Source organism: Cynocephalus volans, chromosome 16 (assembly GCF_027409185.1).
Source record: "Cynocephalus volans isolate mCynVol1 chromosome 16, mCynVol1.pri, whole genome shotgun sequence".
Classification (NCBI taxonomy): domain Eukaryota; kingdom Metazoa; phylum Chordata; class Mammalia; order Dermoptera; family Cynocephalidae; genus Cynocephalus; species Cynocephalus volans.
In genome coordinates, this window is record NC_084475.1 from 45,456,091 (window position 1) to 45,479,166 (window position 23,076).

Here is a 23,076-nt window from a genome sequence, read left to right on the forward strand (position 1 = left end):
CTACTCCCCATCTCTACTGTCCTTAAATCTGCAAATATATTTTAATAAAAAAGCTAATAAAAAGAGTTCTCACCCAACTCCCTTAACACTAAAAATTCTCGTGCAGATTTATAGAATGCATTTTTAATACTGCCATTTCTTTGAATTCTGACCCAAATCCTAACTTTTTTTTAGCAGTGATTACTCAAGAAAAACAATGAATTCTTATAAAATGCTCGCTTGGTCATGTTTGCATTTCTTTGTAATATTTAATGCTTAACCTTGACCTGAAAGTTACTCAGGGAGTAAATGTTTGACAGAAGCACCTCTTGTTTGTTTGAAATCAAGCTTTCCCTCATGAACATACTCACCCAGAAGGTGCCATGAACACAACCAGTGGCTGAAGAGTGACCATTCTAGCTTACCCCTGGCAATTTCTCTCTACAACACTTAAACATTCACCCATCCAAAATACTATTCATCTTCTGTTATTCTAGTACTTCTGATTCCCAAGGTCCTGGTATTAATATCTTACTAACTGTGACAACTAAGTACAACTAATTCTTGGACAAAGGAGAAGTTCTGTTGGCTAGGATTTGATGCAGATGGAAGTAGCGACAACCTACCTTGAAGGCAAATGTCTTCGTTAGACATTATATTTAATGTATAATTCATTAAAAGATACCTAAATATAAGAACCCTTTAAAAATTCAGAGGCCAAGGCTATTCAGCCTTTCATGGCACCTACTAAAGAGGGTCAGAGACAGCTGGCGGGCAGATTATGTTTTCTAAGGGTGACCACAATAATATCTCCTGCCCTGTGTGCTCTTCTAGAATACTGACACTCCCCCATCTAGAGGTGGAATCTATGTCTTCTTTTGAACAGGTGGACCTCTGTGATTGACTTGACCAAAAGAGTATAGAAAAAAATGACATTAAATGACTTCAGAGGATATTTCATGAAAGTACCATGCATTTACTTTGTTCTTTTGGGATGCTCACTCTTAAAAACCAACTACCATCTTGTGAGGAAGCCCAAGCAGCCTAGGAAGAGGAACTGAGGCTGTATGCTGGGAGTACCAACTTGCAAGCCACGTGAGTAAGCTACTGTAAAAGTGTGTACTCCAACCCCAAACTAAACAGTCCTAGATGACTCTGAGTAGAGCAGAGGCAAGTTCCACCAAACCTTGATCAAATGATTGTTGTTATGAAAACTACTAAGTTTTGAGGTGGCTTGTCACACAGTGATGGATAACCAAAACAGCTGGACACACAGCTGGACATACTCATTTGGTGCTACATGAAAATGACAAACACACTAGGCCCAAATAAGCATATTTTAGGGCATATTTTTAGTACATTTTAACTGAGAAAGAAAAATCACTAGAAAACTTGAACTGTAAGAGTAAACAGGACAACTTTTCTGGCTTAAACTCAACTATGTTTCAGCTTTTTTAATAATGAAAAATATTATTCAATACATTATTTTTTCTTTAACACTTATTACAAGCTTTCTCTTTTCCAAAAAAACAAAAACACCAAAAAACAAATTATCAGTGAAAAATAGCCTCACATCTCCCTATTTTTAAAGGTAGAGAGAGAAGTGACTGCTCCACTGCTCCCTAGCCATTACCACTGCAACTTGCCTGAAGACATTAATTCATGATCTGTCACCTTTTTCAGACACAGAATAATGGAAATCCCAAACTGTTTTAACTCAGAGATAAATATCATGCCTTTCCTTTTCTTAAGAGAGAGAGAGAGAGAGAGAGAGAGAGAGTGTGTGTGTGTGTGTGTGTGTATGTGTGTGTGTGTGTGTGTGTGTGTGTTATAGGGATCTAACCCTGGACCATCCTCTAACCAACTGAGCTAACTGGCCAGCCCCTACATTTTGCCTTTCAACTGAGGTAATGATATTCACAGCTGGGGTCCCCTACCCCCTCTCACCACCCTCAAGGAAGAAAATGGGATTTGAGTGCACTGACCAAGCCAGGTTAGAAGTCTGAAGTAACAGAGAAGGGAAGGCAGAGTGAGCGAGGGAAGGTGGGAAAGAGAAAGAAAATTAAAGGATTCTTGGACACAAATTTCTAGGGGGAAAAGCATTATTTCCAACCACTAAATCATTTCTTCTTCACAAACATCATTTCTAAACACTTGACAAAATTTCATTTGAACTTAAATGGCCAGTATAAAGTTCAAGGAAACCAGGAATTACTTAAATTCCACACAATATACAAGAAAAGGTCATGTTTCACAGCCTACCTTCTCTTCCATTTTCTTTCAACTTTTTATCTTGCTCTATTAACCACTTCAGAACTAGATGTCCAGCAGGATGTTCTGCAACATGAAGCTATGAGGGGAGGAGAACACGTTAATTTAAAAAGCTGTTTTCCTCTACACCTTTGCCTACAATTCATTTTATATCACCCCATACAGATAAGGACTCAGCCAAGTTGAAAGTTCTACATTTAAAGGCTTAAGAGGTCTTTATGTCAAATGACCATAATACCTAGAGGGACCAGAGATCCATTCCATTCCCCAGACTGAAAGACGGTCAAGCGAGATAACGTAGCTACTGCAAAGCAGTTTAGACTGAGCTTTGAGAGTTCTAGTTTAAACAGCAATACCACATAGGTCACCGTAAGATCACGCTAACCACTTTGCAGATTGTAATATGCAGTTCTAAGGTACAAATAAACCTATAGGACAGAATGCTACAGCAGAAACATCAAAGCTCAATGCTGAATGATGCTTAAATATATGTGACTACCTAAGAGGAATTATCTGATGAGCAGGCCAAGAAAGCATCTCTTCAGCTCAACCTTACTCCTTTTCAAGGGCCAACTGTTCCCACAGTACCTAGGGTCTCTCCTTATCAAGTGGGAGACAACAGTTCAATATCCTTTCATTAGGCATTCATCTTTCCCCACCGTCAACAACATCTGCTCTATGAAGGCAGGGGCCCAGGCTTCTCTAAGATCCATGGCCCACTTCTCTTTCCTCATCCTATGTGTCAGAAGCACCTTGGGCACTCAATACTTGGCATTGATTTTATTCATAACCAAATATGTGTCTGTACCAAATATTTCCACGCACCAGGCTTTGACCCAGATGGTTAAAGGGAATTAAAGATGAATACAATGTAATTGCTACTGTGGAAAAGTCTCTTGGTTGTTAACAGGCATCTCCCTCCCCAGCTTTCTTCCCTGCTGACACCCCACCCTCTCCACTCACATTTTCTAAAGATCCCTGCTTCGATCTCAGGGGACACATCCTAACTGGTCTCAACCAGTCTTGGTAATCCAATTGCTTCTGCCAGAGATTGGTCCAGAAGTGGATATGTGACTCAGTTCTGCCCAACAAAACATCAGGGAAGCCTGTCTGGAGGTTTTCTTCCCAGACCCGGGGGGAACAGCCTTCCTCTTCTCACTCTTTTCTTATTGCCTGGGACTGGGACGCAAGGATGTGGGCTGAGGCTGGGAAAGCCGCAAAGACAGTACAGCAGTAAGGACAGTGAGCCAGAGTGATGCCAGCACTGAGCTGCTGCCCTAAATCTGGCACTAGGAACCAGGGTTTTCTTACCATGGTGATTAAGCATCTAACTGCTACCATGAGGCATTTCATTATTTGCAGAAAAGCATTCCTCACTCCAACAATTACCCAGAGTACTAGTGAGAGTCTTTAGATTTGGACTAAAATTCAGGATATTACTATTCAGTTCCCACCATATCCTGAACATAACTCATTGTGACAGTTACCTTGTTGTACCGTAATGCCTTGCTTGCATGTGTCTCTCCAATGGATCCCTAGCTGTTTAAGGGCTGAGACCCTGTCATTTCATGTCTTAACACTTTTGTAAACATTCAGTACAAATTTACTGCATATTTGATTAATGAATGAAAGGCAAGAAACCTGAATAATAAATTACTTCATATCCTCAAATTGTAGAAATAATAATGAAAGGCTGTTGTGAAAATTAAGTGAAGGCAGAGGCCACTACCTCAGAAAATAGTAGGTTCCCCATAAACACCTGTTTGTCAGGAACTCACAATCCAGTGCAGGACAAAGGCCCTGTGCGATCTGGCCTCGGCCATCCTCTTCCCTTTGCCCACTGATTTTCAACCCCCTGTGCCTTCTGCTCTCAAACACGCCCGGCTCCTTCCTTGCTTAGTGCTGCTGCACAAGCTGTACCCTCTGCCTAAAATCTTCTTTCTACCATTTTTCACTGAGCTACTAAGCCTTCAGGTCTCAGCTGCTTTTACTGCCTCCAAAAAGCCTTCCTAGGGATAGGATGGCACTTACACATTCTTATACGATACCCTAGAACCTATAGTTTTCCTTCATAGCTTTCATCTCAATACTAACTTAAGCAATTATTTGTGTAAATAATTATTTAAATAGGGTGCTCCCCCAAATGGTCAGCTTTTGGGAAGGCAGTGTTGGCCACTGTCTAGCACATACCAGGTGTATGAATCAATGAACTGAAGATGCAAGGCAGAATAATATGAGGCCCGAATAACATAGGCAGGAACTATCGGAAAGAGCAAATATTGTTTCATGATGCAAGATTAAGGAAGACTTCAGGAAGGATTCTGGGAACGTTGGATGAGGAAGTTTTTCTACAGACAGAGCACAAGGGAATAGAGAAATGGGCAGCACTCTAGGCTGAGGGAGGAAGAATCCACAGTAAATTCGAAATGGAAATTAATAGTATAGAATATGCTGGAAAGATAGCCTACAGCCAATCATGGACAACAGAGCCACAGTAAGAAGATTTTGCAGCTTTCCTGCCTGTCTTAATGACAGCACATTACCTCTCCATCCTTGCCCCCGGGGTGAAGTTCTGCTGCTGCCAAGTTGGCAATGGCACTCATGGCAGGCTGAATGTCTCCAGTGGCAGATCCCAAGATGCAGGACACCAACACACACACAGACTTATCCAGCACCACTTCTTGGGTGTGTTTTTGTAGGTAGTTTAACAAAGCTGGAGAAATGGATTCTAAGAGCTCGCATCGACGGATCTCTGCATCTTTCTTACTGTTGGAATATGTTGAATGAGATATTAAAGTAAGAAGATATATGGCAAAGGAAATATGGTGATCTTATTATCACAAAAACCTCTAAGAGCTTATCACAGTCTGTCTCATGCTCTATTTTAATTGTTTATCTTTCTGTTGAGCATGTAGACATTGAGTGATTTCAGAGTGTGTTCTATCTGTTTTTCATCTTTGTGCACCTGGGAACTGAACAGTGCCTGACGTGGACAAGTACTCAGTAAATAAAGTTTGGCTTATGTAATACAAAAAACCCAACAGCAACTACAAAAAAAAAAAAAAAAAAAAAAAAAAAAAACCCACACAAATCAATCCCTAAACCCAAACAACAAAATAATCCCACAAGACAACACGTTTAGACTACTTTATAGACTTTCCACTGTAGGATACTGAAATATGTGGTACCAGTAGCTTTAAAAATAAAGCAAAACAAACCACACATCTGAATGCCTACTATGTGCGAGGAGGTGCTCAGAAGTGTTCTTTTGGCACGATACTTCTATTTCCTTTCCAAGATAAACATTTAAGAATCTGTTAAAACTATAGGATTAAGGGTTGGCTGGTGGTTAGCTCAACTAGTTGAGAGCATGGTGCTATAACACCAAGGTCAAGGGTTTGGATCCCCATACCGGCCAGCCACGAAAAACTAAGACAAAAAATCTATGGACTTAAAAGTGGAATTCACCCTTTGAGAAGTTTGGCGGGGGGGCATGAGAGAGGGTTGTGCATATGTGAATAGGTTTCTGAAAGTAGTCACTACTGAAAATTAATGGGGAATCAGAACAAAGGAATAGAGTCAAGCCATTCTCTTTGCTTTTACCTGTGTGCATTTCCATCGCCTTTCTGCAGAACTTCAATGATTTCTCGTACCGTATGTGCAGGATCTCTGGGGCTTAGTAAATACAATAGGACCTTCCTTCCATATTTGTCATTTACTATGTTAGGCAAAGAACTGATAATTTCCTATAAAATTATAAATAAAAAAAAATTGAATCCTACACTCTCAAAATAAAAGTACACTTTTGATTTGACTGGTAAGGAAGAATACATATTCAACTATTTTCCCCAGCATACTTAATGAAAAATGTGGAACTAGTTCTGAAATTGTCTCATATTTTTTTATTTTTTATTTTATTTTATTTTATTTTGTCTTTTTCGTGACCGGCACCCAGCCAGTGAGTGCACCGGCCATCCCTATATAGGATCCGAACCCATGGCGGGAGCGTCGCCGCGCTGGGAGCAGCACTCTCCCAAGTGCGCCACGGGCTGGGCCCTGAAATTGTCTCATAAAAGCACAAAGAGATTTACACATGGAACACTGAATCGATTCTCTGTTGTAACTAGTATTACTGAACAATCCATTTATGTTAACTGACCAAGCCCAAGAACTCAGAAAATATTTAACGGAGTTATCTTTATTCATAATGACCAATATTTCTTATACCACTATTACTAAGGACATTGCTTGCTGGATCACTGAAAACACAGTTAATTTGCAGCCACACTTAAATAAAGCATCAGCATCAATGAAGAACATTCCTATTAGAATTTCACCCACTGAAATGTAAGGGAAGGGAGATAAAGATACATTGTTAAATAGAACAAGTGGATAAAGGCTTTTAAAGTTAAGTTGCTTGTTCATGGCAAATAAAGGCTGTTTAACTATTGCACCGAGAAACAAAAACGGAGGGGGAAGGGAAATTGAATCCAAAAAGATTCCACCCAGCAGTTACAAATTATATTGTATGACATTTTAAATCAACATACCCAAGAACAGTAACCCTCATTCTCTAGTTGTTGAAATTTAAGTGACAAACGTGATGTCACCCCCACCCCAACTAAGCTCCTGTGTAAATTTTCTGATGTTTTTGAAGACAGAAAAGTCACTGTTTAAAAATCTTCAGTTTGTCTCCCCCCACTCCCCTAACATTCCTATTTCTTGTACCAAACCTTATAAATATTCAAGTGCATGTGCATTTGAGCACCACAGATTCTTTAGAACTGGCTGGGGCCACAGAAAGAATTCAGACCAACTTGCCAGGTTTACAGGTGAAGCATCCAGCCAGAAAGGGTAATTTTGCAAATGAGGAACAGTATCAGTGGCAGGGCACCAACTAGTCCCGGTCCCCTGGCTCCAAATCTAGTGAGTTTCTTCCAAAAACATGCAACCTCCTCTTAAGGGAAAGAATCTTATCAACCTCCTATGATAAGATTAGGAATAACAGTAGCTCACACTTGTTAAGCACTTACTAGGAGCCAGAGACTGCTGAGAGCTGTACAGCTATCATTTTAAATAATCTTCACACCACCATGTTCTGTTTCCATGACTCCATTCCCCACTAAGCTCTGCTAACTACGTCTGAAGAAGATAACCACAGATTTTTTCTTTCCAGACAGTGCCAAGGGATGGGAATCTCTCTGGACAACTGGCACAAGGGCTGCAAGACAGGGGGCAAGAGACAGCCCTACCACAAGAAGCAGAAGTATGAACTGCCCGTTCCTCCCCCCAGCTGCCAACACTAAGACTGGCCCGCACCGCATCCACATATCCACACGGTCCATGTGCAGGGAACTAACAAGAAGTACTGTGCCCAAGAACTTCTCTTGGGGGTCAGAGTGCTCGAAAAACAAGGATCATCGATGTTGCCTACAGTGCGTGTGATAACAAATAGTCCACACCATGACCCTGGTGAAGAACTGCATTGTGCTTGTTGATAGCACACTGTACCCACAGTGGTACGAGTCCCGCCATGCACTGTCCCAGGCCAAAAGAATGGGACCAAGCCAACCCCCAAGAAGAAAGAGATTTTACACAAAATATGATCAAAGAAAATTCAGAAGTATGATGAAAGGAAGAAAAATGTCCAACTCCACAGTCTTCTGGAGGAGCAGTTTCAGCAGGGCAGCTTCTTTGCATGCATGGCACCGAGACCAGGCCAGTGTGGCCAAACAGATGGCTCTGTGCTAGAGGGCAGGAGCTAGAGCTCAACGAGAGGAAAACCAAGGCCCGGAAAGGCAAATAAATCTCCCTCCCTCCTGTCTCAGCTCATGTGATAAGGGTGTTTATTGTTCTATAAAAAAAGAGTCCCACATAAAACATAAAAGTTTTCAGAGAATAAATTCAATAGATCTAACCACCTCAAAATGAAGATAATTTCAACCACCCAAAGAAAATTAATTTAAAATTTCAGTAATACAAGGGAAGACAGAAAAAAAATTGTACAGAACTTACTGCAGGGTAGGGAGCTGTTTTGTAATCTGAAGGTAAACAAGCCCCAAAGTGGACTCAATATATGTGTTTTTGATAATGAAGCATTTAGTGCCCCAAATATCGGGTACCTTTAGTTTACCTTTAGGAACCTGTTTTAAATTTTAACTTCTAACTCTTCTAAACTCATAAAAGAAGACGGATGCTTTAATTTGTTGTTCAATTTGTTAATTTGTTAAAAGAAAGAGGTGAGAACGGTACACAGGCCAGGCCAATTTCTACAGTCTTAAATCAACAATAACAAAACTTTCCTGTCCTCAAAAAAAAGGACCCTGGAATATACCACCTTTAAAACCCTTGTTTTTATGAGGGAGAAAAAAAATGGGGGAGTATACAGTGAACAAGTATAATGGCTACTTTTTATTTTTAGTTAACATTTTTTTTCTTGATATAAGGAGGAAAGGGAGGAGGTATGAAAAGTGCAACATATTTCTCAATGTACTGAACTTTCTCTGTGGATCGCACTAATCCAACATATACGGCTTAAGCAGAAATAGTTTTATAACACGAGAAACTGGGACTTCAGGATACAGATAAAACCTATGTATAAATACTACTCAAGGACTAGTCCTCAAATTCCTGGACTTTCTGAAGCTTGTAATTAAGGAATTTAGAATCTAAACTCATTTTAATTAAGGCTTTTGAAAGAGTGCGATGTTTATAAATTAAACATTCTATTAAACTAAAAACGCTTACTTAAAAATGTAGTATCTATTAATTCTCCCCCATCTCACCCTCATTCCAGCTTTCCCCTACCATCAAAATCATATATCTTTGAAAAAATAAAGGAAACAGTATGTAAGTGCTACTATATTATGGAGTACTAATTTATTTCTCTTTAACCTGGGTTACAGAGAAAGAGGAGGGAAATTTCTAAATTAGCACCTGGAGAGTATTAACTATTCCAGTAATATGTATAAATAGATAAGAGACAGCTATGGCATAGTTAATTTTGTGCTGAATTTGGTCTCTGGAGCCTTGAGTTCAAGCTGTGTAGCCTTTGGCAAATCCTTTAACCTCTCTGTGCATTAATTCCCTTATCTGTAAAAGAAAATGATACACCTGCCTGACCCATGAACTATGACCAGGAGCACATCAGAAAATTCACCCTGCAAACTGAAAACTGCTATGAAAGAATTATTTTCATATTAAAAACACACCTCTTAATATACAGCATCCTTAACTATGGAGATTAAGAAAAGCTAATGGAGTCATAAATTTTTACTCTCACAAGAGAGAAAATGCCAACAATGAAGGTCCAATTTTAAAGGTTTTGGCTTAGTTACCCCTTACGAGAATCAACTTAGAGAAAATCATGACAGGGCCCATTTGTTGTAACTTCTTCTTATGCTGTAAAGCAGGCATGTGAACAGAAGGACAGCATGGGGAGAACAAAAGACCTCTCTTCTGAAGACATCTCTGGCCAGCTCTGACCTCCTTATGTTGAACCCTTGCCAGATTCCTTGGCACTCTTGTTTTGCCAATCCTCTTTTAAAAAGGAAAGGTAAAGGTCAAAATTGAAGGGTGTCCTCAGGAAGGAGGGTTCAAATGCACATGCATTTTCAGTGGAGAACAGAAATGCATAAAGCAAGACGTTACTGAGAATTGAGCCTATGGAGTACACACTTTTATGGTAGGTTGTGTGTGGGGACAAAAAGAAATGCAGACTGCTTTAATCACAACAAGCTAACATTTAGCAGAAAAGGCAAGAAAGTTAATGAAATGTTAAAAACAAAAAATGAGAGATTTAAATACTGGATAAAAGAACTGCAGAGGGAAGTTTAGATCATGAGGCAGGCTCTGGAGCATTCTAACATGGTGACTTTATCCAGAAGTCCACCTATTTGGCTGCACTCAAAAATTGGAAGGTCTAGTTTAATGGGTATAGTATTTCAGTCTTGCAAGATAAAAAATTCCTGGAGATTGTTTGCAAAATAATGTGAGTATACTTAATACCACTTAACTGTACACTTAAAAAAGGTTAGGAAGACAAATTTTGTTATTTGCATTTTACCTCAATGGGGGGAAGAATTGGAAGGTTTATTGGCATGGAGCTCATACTGCCAGAGGTTGGAGCTGGGTGGTGGCCACCACCTTGAACAGGGTGTGTGCTGTCTCCATTCCTCATGGTCCACAGCCTCTTCCCCTTTCTGCCCATTCATACCTGGTCTGTGTGTCCAGTCAAAGAATGTTTCTGAATTTATGACCTTGGGGCAGATCATAACTAACTGCTAAACAAATGGATGGTGCACTTCTGATCAAGTTGGTAGAATAGATGGTCCCAGTCTCACTCTCTCCCACAATCAACTAATTTACAACTATTAAAATAGCAATGGCTGCCAAGCTGGCGCCAATAGAGCTCAGGGGAAGAGGAGGAGAGACCTACATAGTTCATGAAGGCAGGAAAAGCCACAATGAGAGAAAGAAAGGACTGCTGTGATCATTTCAAGCCCCAGCCACTTCAAGACTGGCCCTGGTGAGCCCATGGAGCAAAAGCTGGCAAAAGCCCCAGCTGTGCCCTTTGTGTGAAGTTGCTTGGAGGTGGCAGGGGAGAAGAGGGCTTTGGTGGCCCTAACAGGGTTCCCATGGACCCACATAGGAGTGAGGGGCCACAGACAACTGAAAAAAGGATCAACTCTAAGGCCAGTGAGTCATCACAAGAGAATGGTGCATGGCCCTTCCCATAGGAAGTGTTTGGAGCATGCACAGTAGGGGAGACAGGCCACCGGGGAACACTGGGGCACAGCATTGTCAGCTGATCTGCCCTCCAGTCAGCACAGACTCACTCAGTAGAGACTGGTCAGGAATATAGAACTGCAGGGGGTGCAGTTTGCTGAAAAGACTCAGGCCCAGGTCAGAGTTTCTACACACCCCAGGTGTACTGGACCTCACAAGACCCAGAAGTGCTTACAATTAAAACCTGAGCTGCACAAAAAGACTTCCCTGGAGAATCAGCAGCAAAGCAGCAATTTTGCCCAACCACAGGGCTAAAGTGCTGGTTCCCACAGGAAGTTCCCCCATTTTAGAAGCAAAGGACAACATATTATTTCCAGTGCACAGTTTAAGTGGTGGGAATAGCAAATAGTGAATAATCTAATACAGAACTGAAAGAAACCCCCCCCCCCCACAAATCAGAGACAAAGTTCTGATATCAACCAGTAAAGGTCTAACACTACCAAAGAACATCTATAAAACCTAGAAGGACCAGAAGACCCCAGGATCCCAAGCTGTGGTGGGAGGAGGGCCAAGGGCTTCAGGCACCATCCCCACATCTGACATCCATATCCAGCCCAGCAACGACCAGCAGGCCACCACTCAAGGCCCCAGGCTCCCAAGCCTGGGCAGGTGGGGGTGGGGAGCCAAGGGCCTCAGCCACACCCCCTTAAGTCTGCATCCAGTGCAGAAACGCCTGGGCTGTCGCCAGAAGCCCCATGGACTCGCCTGCCAGAATGGGGGGTGCGGGGGGGGGGGGGCCTGTGCGCCTCTACCATGGCCTCTCCTACCTCCTCCTCTCACTCTAGCCCTCACCTTTTCCTTCTTCCCCTTCCCCGCAACTGCTCCACATCTTAGAATGTAAATAATAATAATAATAATAATAATCAAAAAGAAATAAATTTTTTTTTTAAAAGGATGGCAAAGACAAAGACTACAGTAGTTGAGAGGCTGGGGAGACCACATCTGGCTGGGAGATCACAGAATATTATCTGGTGACTGGACTGGAACTTGTTCTTAACAGAAAATAAGGAGTGATTATCAGGATATGATTTCAACCTGACATTTTAGGAAATCCATTTACTCTGAATGGAATGCTTAGCTACACTGAGTTTTCTTGGCTACTTTTAAAAGCACTGCATAATGCAATACGTTTTGTAGTGGCTGGATGGGAAATACAGACACGTGACTCTATATAAACATACGCGTAGCATATCTGGCAACCCAGCAATCCTGCTAAGTAAATGCCTTAGAGAAACTCTTCACACATACACAAGGAGACACATACAAGAATGTTCACAAAATTATTCGAACCAGCAAAAACTAATAAGAATTAAAATACAGTTTTAAAAATCATAAACAACCTAAATATCCATCAAAAGGAAAATAGAAAAATAAACTGCAGTATATTCATATATAGAGAATACTATTTTGGCAGTGAAACATGAATGATTTAGAACAGGGGTGGGCAAACTATGGCCCATGGGTCAAGTCCAGCTTGCAGCCTGTTTTTGCACATCTTGCAAGCAAAGAATGGTTTTTACATTTCAAAAGGTTATTAAAAAAACAAAAACAAGGGCCAACCCCATGGCGCACTTGGGAGAGTGCGGCGCGTTCGGATCCTATGTAGGGATGGCCGGTGTGCTCACTGGCTGAGCACGGTGCGGATGACACCAAGCCAAGGGTTGCAATCCCCTTACTGGTCACAAAAAAAGACAAATAAGAACAAAAACAAGACAAAAAAGAATATGTGACAGAGACCACATATGGCCCACAATGCCTAAAATAATCACTATCTGGCCCTTTATAAAAAAGGTTTACCAATCCTTGAATCTTATAAACATAATGCCAAAAGAAAAAAGCAAGTTGCAGAAGAACACATACAACATCATTTACATAGAACTTGTAAACATGCAAAATGATACAGGATGAAAGGATAAGGAAATGTGTACGAATAATAAATGCTGAACTCATCACAGTAGGTGTGAGGTGAGGGGGGGATACAGGATCAGGGATGGGCACACAGAGGGCTTGAACTTGAACTGTATTTGTCAAGTTAGACTGGGTGTTCACTGTATTATTCTTTATACTTTTCTATATATTTTAAAGCTAGTACATTTAAAAATATGTATCAATACTTATTCACCCTCAAACAGCAACTGGCCAGTATACTTACTTCCTTTCCTAGGAACATTGCTGTCAAACCAGCTGCATTGTATCAGTGACTTCAGGGTAAACTGAATCAAATTTTATAAGCATGTTTATTTTGGAAAGTAAAGTAGGTGAGAAACAGTTTCTATACATTATGAAATGTGAAGGGCTTAGCTGACCAGGCTGTAATTTCAACCTGACATTCTGGAAAGTCTGGGTACTCTGGACAGAATGCTTAGCAACACTAAGCTTTCTTGGTTATTTTTAAAAAGCACTGCATACTACAACAGGTTTTGTGGTGGATGGGGGGGAAAATGCAAGAGCAATTAGCATTCCAGAATTTTATCACTAGCTACATAGTTTAATGAGACACAGAACCTGTTGAGCATTTGTCAGTTAGAGGCAAGAGATCAGCAAATCAGGCCACTCAAGGAAAGCTGCCCGAAGTACAAGAAAGTCACAAGGAATGTGGCTTAAATAATTGTGGGAATCAAACTGATAAGCATAAGGAATTAAAACTGTTTCAACAGCAACTATAAGTGGAATAAATCTTTGGAAAAAAATTAATCTAGCACACAATTCTGGCAAATTCTGAAGGATGTTTGGTTTCTCTTGAAATCCATTTGGAACAGTTATGCAAATTTTAGTTGTCATGAAAATATTAAACAAAAGCAAACTTTCAATAGCCCAGTCTGTATCCACTTTCATGAAACAACCTTTATTCATTAGTCAATTCTATGGCCTCACATCTCTGTCATGGGAATGAAAAACAATCATCATTGATTGGAGTCAAAAGGGTAATAAAGTCACAAGGAACTTGTCAACATACTCAGTTTATGCCATGAAGGTCCTGCCAACTTGTTTCTTCCCACAATCCTATCCCAAAGAAAGTCATCACAATCTTAAAATAATCAAGAGCAAAATTGGAAAACGACAGCAAGGGCATGAGAAATTCACACACACTGTAACCTACAGCTGGCACCTAAGAAAACAAATCCTTTTCCCTTGCACTAGCTGATACACTTTTTCTACTACACCCAGCTCTACAGGTCCAGATAGGCTACAGAGAGAGGCCATAGCACCACCAGCTGACAACACGTAAGCTCTTCCTGAATCATCCATATGCTTCTCCCTGCTGATGTAAAAGAACCATTTGTCACTAAGATTTCTTCAAGGGCTGTATCCATGTGTATCAAACAAAGGATTGTATAATTTTCAGATGAATGACCTAAATCTATACAGATTATATGTTTTTCTAAATGTTTACATTTTTGGTCACTGCTAACAATGTTGCAATTTCTTATCCCCACCCTTGCCACCTCCACGATGCATCCAACACCACTGGCACACGAAAAATAAAGAAAAGAAAGAGAAGACACAATCACAGAATCAGAAGTCAGAAAAAGGGAAAGCTATTGCAGGATAAAGGAAAAATAAATAGTTCAGAATGCAATTTTTATTTTGGCGTTTTTCCCAGAGGGCAGTTCAGCTTTTCTAAAACAAGTTTAGGGATAAACTACATTCAAGTATATTCAAGTATTACCACTTTATGGTCATTATGCCAGGCTAGAAGTAACTGCTGAAATGTACAAAGGAAGCTTGTATTTTAATTTCAGTACTAATTTTTAATCTGACTCGACAAAGCTTTCATGAAAACTCTAAGAAGCATCACAACTGAGTGAGTTTTATGAGTTTTCTTCCTTATCAGTTCAACTCAGCACAGATGTATTGATAAACTGAGTCATTGTTCAGAAGTCATTTCTCCATAGGGAGAGAGAGGTGAAGAGGTGAAGGTGACAGATATCCTCTGCCTGTATATGAGTTCCTGGAAAATGAAGAATTACTACGTAAATGAATTTCTGGTGAAATCTAAACATGGCTCTTCTAATTTTTCATTTTTCCTATCTCATATAGTCTAAAAAGCTACATTATCCTAATCCAAAACAAAAGTTTTGATTTAACCACTCAAATATTTAAAACAGTATTAATATCAAGTTACGAGATTATGATTTATATAGGAATAAAGCAAATCTCCAAAGTAAGACTTAACTGAGACAACTACAAAGTAACAGAAAATACTTGTTGAAGGCAAAAAATACTGGTAAGAGTCTTTATATATGCATGTATAAAATCAAACTTACAAACCCACAAATGGTGTATCAATGCAACTTAAATTCAAGACCTTCAGAATTACTTACTGATATGATTATCTGCTTCACAAGCTTAGTATCATCAATACAATCAAACGCTGCCAGTAAAACCAAATGGGAGTATTGGCCCTGTAAGAATTGGAAACCAGTAAAGGTTAAAAAAAAACCCATAATTTTTCCCTCTTATTGACCCATGGAGTGACTTTATAAAGGTTACCAACACTAACAACTTGTCTGACATAATACAAACAAGATGGATAAAGCCATTCAAATAAACTTTCTGTCTTATCAGGACCTAGTTAGTCACATTCTAGAAGCAAGGTTGATTAAAAAAAACCCAAACAAACAGAAAAGCACATTCTTCATTACCAAATATTCCAAGACTAACCAGGATATAATACCTATCTAAATAGGTATCTTGTTAATGAATAGCTACTTGAAAATTAAACTCAAGGAAAGTTCAAGTGATAAGATAAAGTGAAAAAAAAGAACAAAAAAACTATATATATATATAAAATATTCCAATCATGAGAAAGAAAATATATAAACTCAGACATAACTTCACATACATTCACACACACACACACACACACACACACACACACACACACACACACACACACACACACACACACACACACACACACACACACCATATACAACATGTACATGGAAAATCCTGGAAGGCAAAACACTCATGTAGTAGTTATCTCTGGGTTAAAGGATTAGAAATGATTTTTCATTTTCTTTCGTATATTGTCCAATTTATTTAAAATTACCCTATATAATTAGAATATAAATACTAAAAAAATAAACTAGAAGAGCATACTTAAATACTGAATATGAGAATAAGATAAAAATGATTACTTTAAAAAAGTATAGCAGCACGAGATCACACAAATACATATTGTGGCTTTCACAACAGTTACCTCTTGAAATAATACAATTTTCTCCATGATGTTGATATTGTTTCAAACATTTAAAGAACTCCTACTTTACATTAAAAACAAAACCCAAAGATAACAAAGAACTGTTTTCACAGCTTGTGGCATATTTTTTTTAGTATCCTGCATGACGCCTTCATTTTTTTTTTTTTTTTAATTTTGAGGGCTATTTGATTTTGCAATACTCATTCAGAGCCAGGTCTGATGAATATGACACATAATAAAATTTTAATTAAAAACAATGAGGAAACTGCTAATTATAAGTTCAAAAAGAAAAACTGGAGAAACATAACAAAGGTCTAATATCCTTACTATATAAAGATGAACAATCAACTAAAAATGGGCAAAGAACATGAATAGTCAGTTCACAAAAAAGTATAAATGGCTTAAAATGTATGAAATAATGCTGTAATGAAATAATTAGGAACAATAATTAAAACACTGAAATGCCATTTTCTACCTATCCTATAGGCAGTGGTGAAAACCTTTGATAGTAGACTAATTTATCAAAGGTTTGGGGAAAAGCAGGCACACTTTTATGTTGGTGAGAATATAAAGTGGTTCAATTTCTTTGAAGAGCAATTGATATCTATAAAAATTTTAAGCGTACACATTCTTGGATCCAGCAATTCCAATGTTCTAGGGATTTATCCTACAGATATGCTTCCATGTAAGTACAAAGACTCAAGTATAAGGATATTCACTGGAGGACCAAATGTGATTTTAAAAATTATATATAAACTACCCAGTTTCCAACAGCAGGGACGTTAAATGAATTATAGGATAGCCATATAATCAAATATTATGAGGTCATTAAAAAGAGTGAGGTAGATAGATGTATATGTATTGAAATAAAATGACCCCCTCAGATGAATTAAGTGAAGGAAACCAAATATAGAATAATGTGCATAGTACAAAACCACTGGCTTCAGTTTTCTTAAGTCATATGCCCATAAGCATGACTAAGTACAAAGTATCTCAGCATGAGTGCAAAAGAAGCTAGTATGGAACCAAATTTAAGTGAGGAAAAAACAAATCCATAATCATAGATGAAGATTTTAACATGTTTCTCTCAGCAACTAATAGAAACTAAGATAGACCATATGTTAGCCAATAAAACAAGTCTCAATAAATTTAAAAAGATTGAAAAAATACAGAGTATATCAAGAAACCCCCAACATTTGGAATTTAAACGACACTTCTAAACAGTCCATGGATCAAATCCATGGGTTATATTAGTTTATTTCCTTCCTTTGGAAGTAACTCTCAGAGATCAAACAAGTCACTGAATACCACGTTGGTAAGATTAGGTTCTTAAAAACATTATTAAGTTACCTGACATAACTAATTTTACATAACTATAAAATTAAAACAATCTAATTAATTTTATTACGAAGAAATGTCTGACTACTAACACCTTTTAGAACTTCCCACTAACATTCTATTTTGACTCATTTCTAACTTAAAGTATTGAAATTAAAATGTCATACATAAAAATTCACTAAATGATGAATTATGAGTCATAGAATATTCTCATACCCCAAAACAGCTCATTACAGAATCCCATGTTTCACTTTGTCACAGGAAAGCTAGCTGCCTTTTGAATGGTTACACACTAACTCTTCTCCTAATCCCCAGCCCTACAGAAGACAACAGGTAAGTATACATTCACACAGCATCAACGTTATCTTTGTTTGAATTAGCATTTGCTATATTAAATATTCACTAGATACTAATAGTTTTCATTGGATTTTTCATAGGAAAAAGTAGTTGATTACTAAATAATTTTAGTTTACCAGTAAACTAGATATTTACTGATGACTAAGTCATCAGTTACAATGTATAAAATATAAATCAAAAATTAAAATTATATTTACTACTTCATGCATTCTAGTTTTAGTATTCCATAGAAATCCTATGCAAAATTGTTTAATATCTAAACACACACAAAGACTCTTTTTGAGGCAATCCCCCAGAAAAAACTTTTTGTACGTACTAATTTCATTAGGAAAGCTGTTATTACAACTCCAAAGGATTCCAAAGAACTGTAAAATTTAACAACTGAATTCTCTATTACCGCACTGCAAATTTATTCTAAAAACAGGACAAATTTTAATTTGTCCTGTTTTTGGTGTAATAAAAACTGGCATCAAATTTCTGAAGTACTCTATGTGGCATTATTTACCTACAGCCTAAAGTAATTTCCATGTTTAATTAACATGACTGGGCTAATTTATTAAGCATCAGGTCTTCAGAGAATATCTAATAAAAATGGAGAACTGAAACAATACAATGTTAAACTAAAGAAGAAAAAAGACTACATGCAGTATGAATTCCACTTTATGTAAACAATATATGAAAATACATGCATACGCATAGAAAAAAACTGCAATGAAATAAAATAATTCTTGGTAACTTTTCTGGTAATTCTTGGTAATAATTCTTCTTGGTAATTTTCTGAATTTTTCAAATGATCTATACAGACATGAATTCATTTTATTAAGAATTAAAAGAAATTTAATTAGTTTTAATAGTTTAATTTAATAATTTTATTATACTTACATTAGCCACCTTTTCGACATAAGTCTTCATTGTTTTCACAATCACTTTTCTGTCCTTTAAAATTAAAAAAATTGCCCCAATGAACTTTCAGTTATAGATTAAATGTATGTCACAGTTAAAATTTTTATATAATATTAAATTTTCTTCTGAGTGGCATACTTCTCACTAGTGAAAATAAGAGTTACACAGCCAGCACAAAAAAATTGCAATATAGTATAAGAAGTCTTCAAAGCTATTATAATCTTTATCATACATACAAGGGTACTTCAAAGAGTTCATGGAAGGATCCATATTATCTTTTTTTTTTTACCTTTTAAATTCTTTTAAAAAAATTTTTATTAAACATACATGTGGGGCACAACGTTTATTTTCAATAACTGTGTAGAATGTCTGGTAGTTAGATCTGTATAGTTAGCCTACTCATCACTACAATACACAATCATTCTGTGTTCCTTGACCAATTCCTCATTAGCCCCCCTCCCTCTTCCTTCCCCTTTAATTCCATTTTTCCATGAACTTTTTGTTATAAGAGGGTACTTCAAAAAGTTCATGGAAAAATGGAATTAAAAGATAACATGAATCCTTCCATGAACTTTTTGAAGTACCCTTGTATAAGACAATCCACTTAGAGAAAAATATAGAACTATAAAATTGTAAGTTCCAAGGCAACCATGGTGAAACCATCTTTTACAGTCCCTGAGATCCTTTCTCCAATGTCTGAACTGTCTTCACATACATAAGAGTCTAGCATAAAGACAATATTGAAAATGCATTTGTTAAATGAAATTAAAGTTTTATTAATAAAAAAATAGCACAACTATCTTTTGAAGGCAGAATTATACTGATCAAGGAAATGACGATCATTTCCATTAAATTTCTGTGATTAATATGGATCTTTACCTTTTTCCTCAAAATACCTCCCCCTCCCCCAACATGATCATTAAATGAGTTATAAAAGAGCCCAACAGGTATCAAAGGTTCTATAAAGCTTAACACAAATACTGCATTTACTTTCTTGATGGATCCCTCCCCATCCTTTAAGGAAACCTCAAGGTTTTCTACTAAGCAGAGAGGACATGCTAGGCCTACAGAAGAGGGATAATTCCTGAGAGGCCCCGAGGCACAGCTTGGAGGAGATAATGTTGTTTATGTACATCCGGGCAAAGACCAAAGGGGACTGAAGCCTAAGGACAGGCCAGTCAAGCTGCAGACAAGGCATGGCTCTGACTGACAATTTACAAGCAAGTGATGACACACTTACCTTGGGTGTGCCATGCCACAGGCAGTGCATGGCCACTCTGGCGCCATCGTGTGTGTGTGCCAGGTATACCACCGCTTCGCGGATGGCTTCAATCAATTCCTGGGGAAGAAATGCTATCAGGGTTTTATTCTTTTCTTTCTTTCTGCTCTTTTATCTGTCTACAGGGAGCCAGTTATGCACAGAGAATGAAAGAAGAGAGTACGAGTAGCAAACGGTTTAATTTTTAATTTTGTAGACAAACAGAAACACACTTCTTTCTAGAAACATTCTTTTCCATCAAGAACAGCCAATACTGCCAGCAGGCAATTTCTATTAAACAAAATATCTGACTATTACCAATGTCTATTAAAAAAAAAGTCACAGGCTATACATGTATAGTATAATATATTATAAATGATTTTCCAGAATAAAGAAGTCTAGGAGGTGGTGGTGAGAAAGAAGGGAGTTTTCAACAGAACAGTTAAAGCAAATAAAATCTTCATTCTTAAGAGACATGTATTTCATAAACAGAGTACCAAAATACTCATTCTGACTGAAAAAGTGTCTGTTTTTAGTATATCACTAGATTATCTCCAGAAATCATGATTTTTTTTTTACCACAAACAAATAACATTTCCCTTAGAAAAATTAATCTCTGTTTTAATGTTTACACTAGGCCTTCACCTATAAACGACCCTTCAGTAAAAAATCATTTGATTTCTTACAAAGTAGTTTAGCTTAATTTAATTTTAGGTCTTCATTTTCAATGTATATAATTTCTTATTCATATATTCAAAGTCTAAGTACACAGAATATAAAGAAGTTCTAGCAGCTAACAGCCACAGGGCCCCATTTTAGTTTATTCCCAATTTTAAAATTTATATTAAATGAATACAAAGGCTCATGCCAGGAAAGAGAATGGTAGGTACCTAATATCATCAATAAGGAACATGCAGTTTGACTCTCAAGTATCTTACAATTCTTTCCCAGGATGAATTTCAAGAACACAGCTTTCAGCTAACAATACCTGAACTCATGAATCTTTTCAAAGCTATCCAGTTGGACAGCTACACATATATTCCAATGGTGTTTCAATTATCTCTAAAGATTTTTTTTTAAAGTCTCTCTTTTGAAAATGCTGCCAGTGCCAGAAAGATAATTTGTCTTATTGCTTTATATTCACACTAAGTTCCAAATGATTTTTTTGCTATTATTAACACATTCAACATTAAAAGATAAATACTTTCTGCTGCTGAATATATTCAAATGTTCATTTTCTCAGTTCTGAACATATAGTCCTGCCTCAGTAAATCCACAACTGTGTTCTGCCGGAAATGGAGAGAAATCCCCAAAAGAAAAGATGCTGCTATGGTCACTGAACCATAAGCTTAGGTGGGTGGCTACTCTTTGGAAATTATTTTGTATGCCAATTCTGAGAGGGCTGAAATTCCTATGAATGTACAATCTGGCGTATTTGTTAAAAGAAATCTGTGTCATTATTTTAGTTATCTCTTGTGTTTAGAAAATGAGGACAAATGGACAATGAACTCACTGTAAGATGAAGCAAGCAAAGTTCAGGGACCTGAACAGTGTATTTTCATTTGTGTTCCCATCGTTGATTGCAAGAGGAGTGCAATCTACCTTTACTCTCTGTTCCTTCTCCTTTCATCATATAAGGCCTAGGTTTTCATGGTCCATTTAGTTTCACATTAAGTATCCTCCCCTAACCTTTTAACACCAACATCATTTGTTTTTTTTTGTATTGGCACAGTTGTATTTAAAACTACCTGAATGCTGAATATGCCTCTATGTGTTAGTTAATTTTCAGATTATATTAGCTAGAGGATTCTGTTTGGATTATAATTAAAATATATAAATTCAATGGAATTAATAAAACTAGGGTCAATTCTATTGTTTTTGGAAAAAAACCTAAATGGAATTAGCAGACTTGTCCAAAGGATGTGTTAGTGCATTACCTTTTCTAAATAAGAAACAACTCTTTAAAATTTCCAAAAGACAATGTACATCAAAGCAGTGTTTCAAATTTCTACATAGCTCTAACTCTATGATTTGGTTGAAAAAGAAAAACTAAGAACTTACTGATCTGAGTTTGGGGGGTGCATAGGTAAAAAAGTCCAAGAACACTTTATGCACCAATGAGTGTTTAATCACAGCTTCCCTGAAATCAGGAAAAAAAACCATCAGATTTGGCACTACAGTCACACAGAGACAGGTAAATTTGGTTGTCCTAAAATAATCTAAACAACATAAGTGAAATGTTTTAACTAGATGTAATTAGTCATAAGATAGAGTGTATCTTTCAGCAATATTAAAATTTGTAGAAAACGTTTAGACTGCAAAATTGATTTAGTGCCATCTACAACCAAGACCAGAGTACAAATTTCTAGTACCTAACCAGAAAAGATGAAATCATCATTCAAAATATGCTCCACTCTCTTAAATAAAGACATGTATATTTTTTACCTAGCACTGAACACATGATTAGAAATCCACTTGTGGAAATATATATATATATATATATATTTTTTTTTTTTTTTTTATAGCTCTTTTCTTTCTGTCAAGCACCCTTCACAATACATCAGTTTCATAAAATAACTTTAGCAGAATGAAAAGTTCAATGGACCAAAACAGTTCATCAATTGCAATGACACCTACTTGGTCCAAGCCCCCTAGTGGGACACTTGATGAATTCAGGTGTACAGTGGAGGCTGATGGTCAGGCATCAAAGACCTAAAGTTCACATGGAGTGTCCAGCAGACAGCAAAAACCAATGCTGCCTTTATGGGCAAAGCACTGTTCTAAGTGTTTTGGAAATATTAACCCATTTAATATTTGTAAAACCCTATGAAGAATATATTATTATTATACCAATTTCATAGATATGGAAACTGAGGTAGAGGGAAGTTAAGTTGTCCATGGTCACACAGTTAATAATTGGTAGGGGCTGGGGGGGCACCAGGAGTCATACACAGGCAGACTGGTCCCAGCCACTCCA

The 23,076-nt window shown here is 37.5% G+C and overlaps 1 protein-coding gene and 1 pseudogene across 3 annotated transcripts in view; one reads left to right on the top strand and one right to left on the bottom strand.

Annotated features, from left to right (window-relative positions):
• Positions 1-23,076, bottom strand: part of PUM3 (pumilio RNA binding family member 3) — a 43,946-nt gene that overhangs the window by 5,071 nt on the left and 15,799 nt on the right. For all 3 annotated transcript variants that reach the window (XR_010021899.1, XM_063081018.1, XM_063081017.1), the window contains exons 10-16: positions 22,161-22,239; positions 20,082-20,180; positions 18,821-18,874; positions 15,363-15,443; positions 5,854-5,996; positions 4,794-5,016; positions 2,242-2,329 (exon numbers count right to left, since the gene is read on the bottom strand). Coding sequence is in view for 2 of the 3 variants with exons in the window: in XM_063081018.1 (XP_062937088.1) it covers positions 2,242-2,329; positions 4,794-5,016; positions 5,854-5,996; positions 15,363-15,443; positions 18,821-18,874; positions 20,082-20,180; positions 22,161-22,239 (767 nt within the window). In the remaining variant the exon portion in view is untranslated. The remainder of the gene's footprint in view (positions 1-2,241; positions 2,330-4,793; positions 5,017-5,853; positions 5,997-15,362; positions 15,444-18,820; positions 18,875-20,081; positions 20,181-22,160; positions 22,240-23,076) is intronic.
• LOC134364358 (small ribosomal subunit protein eS8-like) lies at positions 7,440-8,056 on the top strand (annotated as a pseudogene).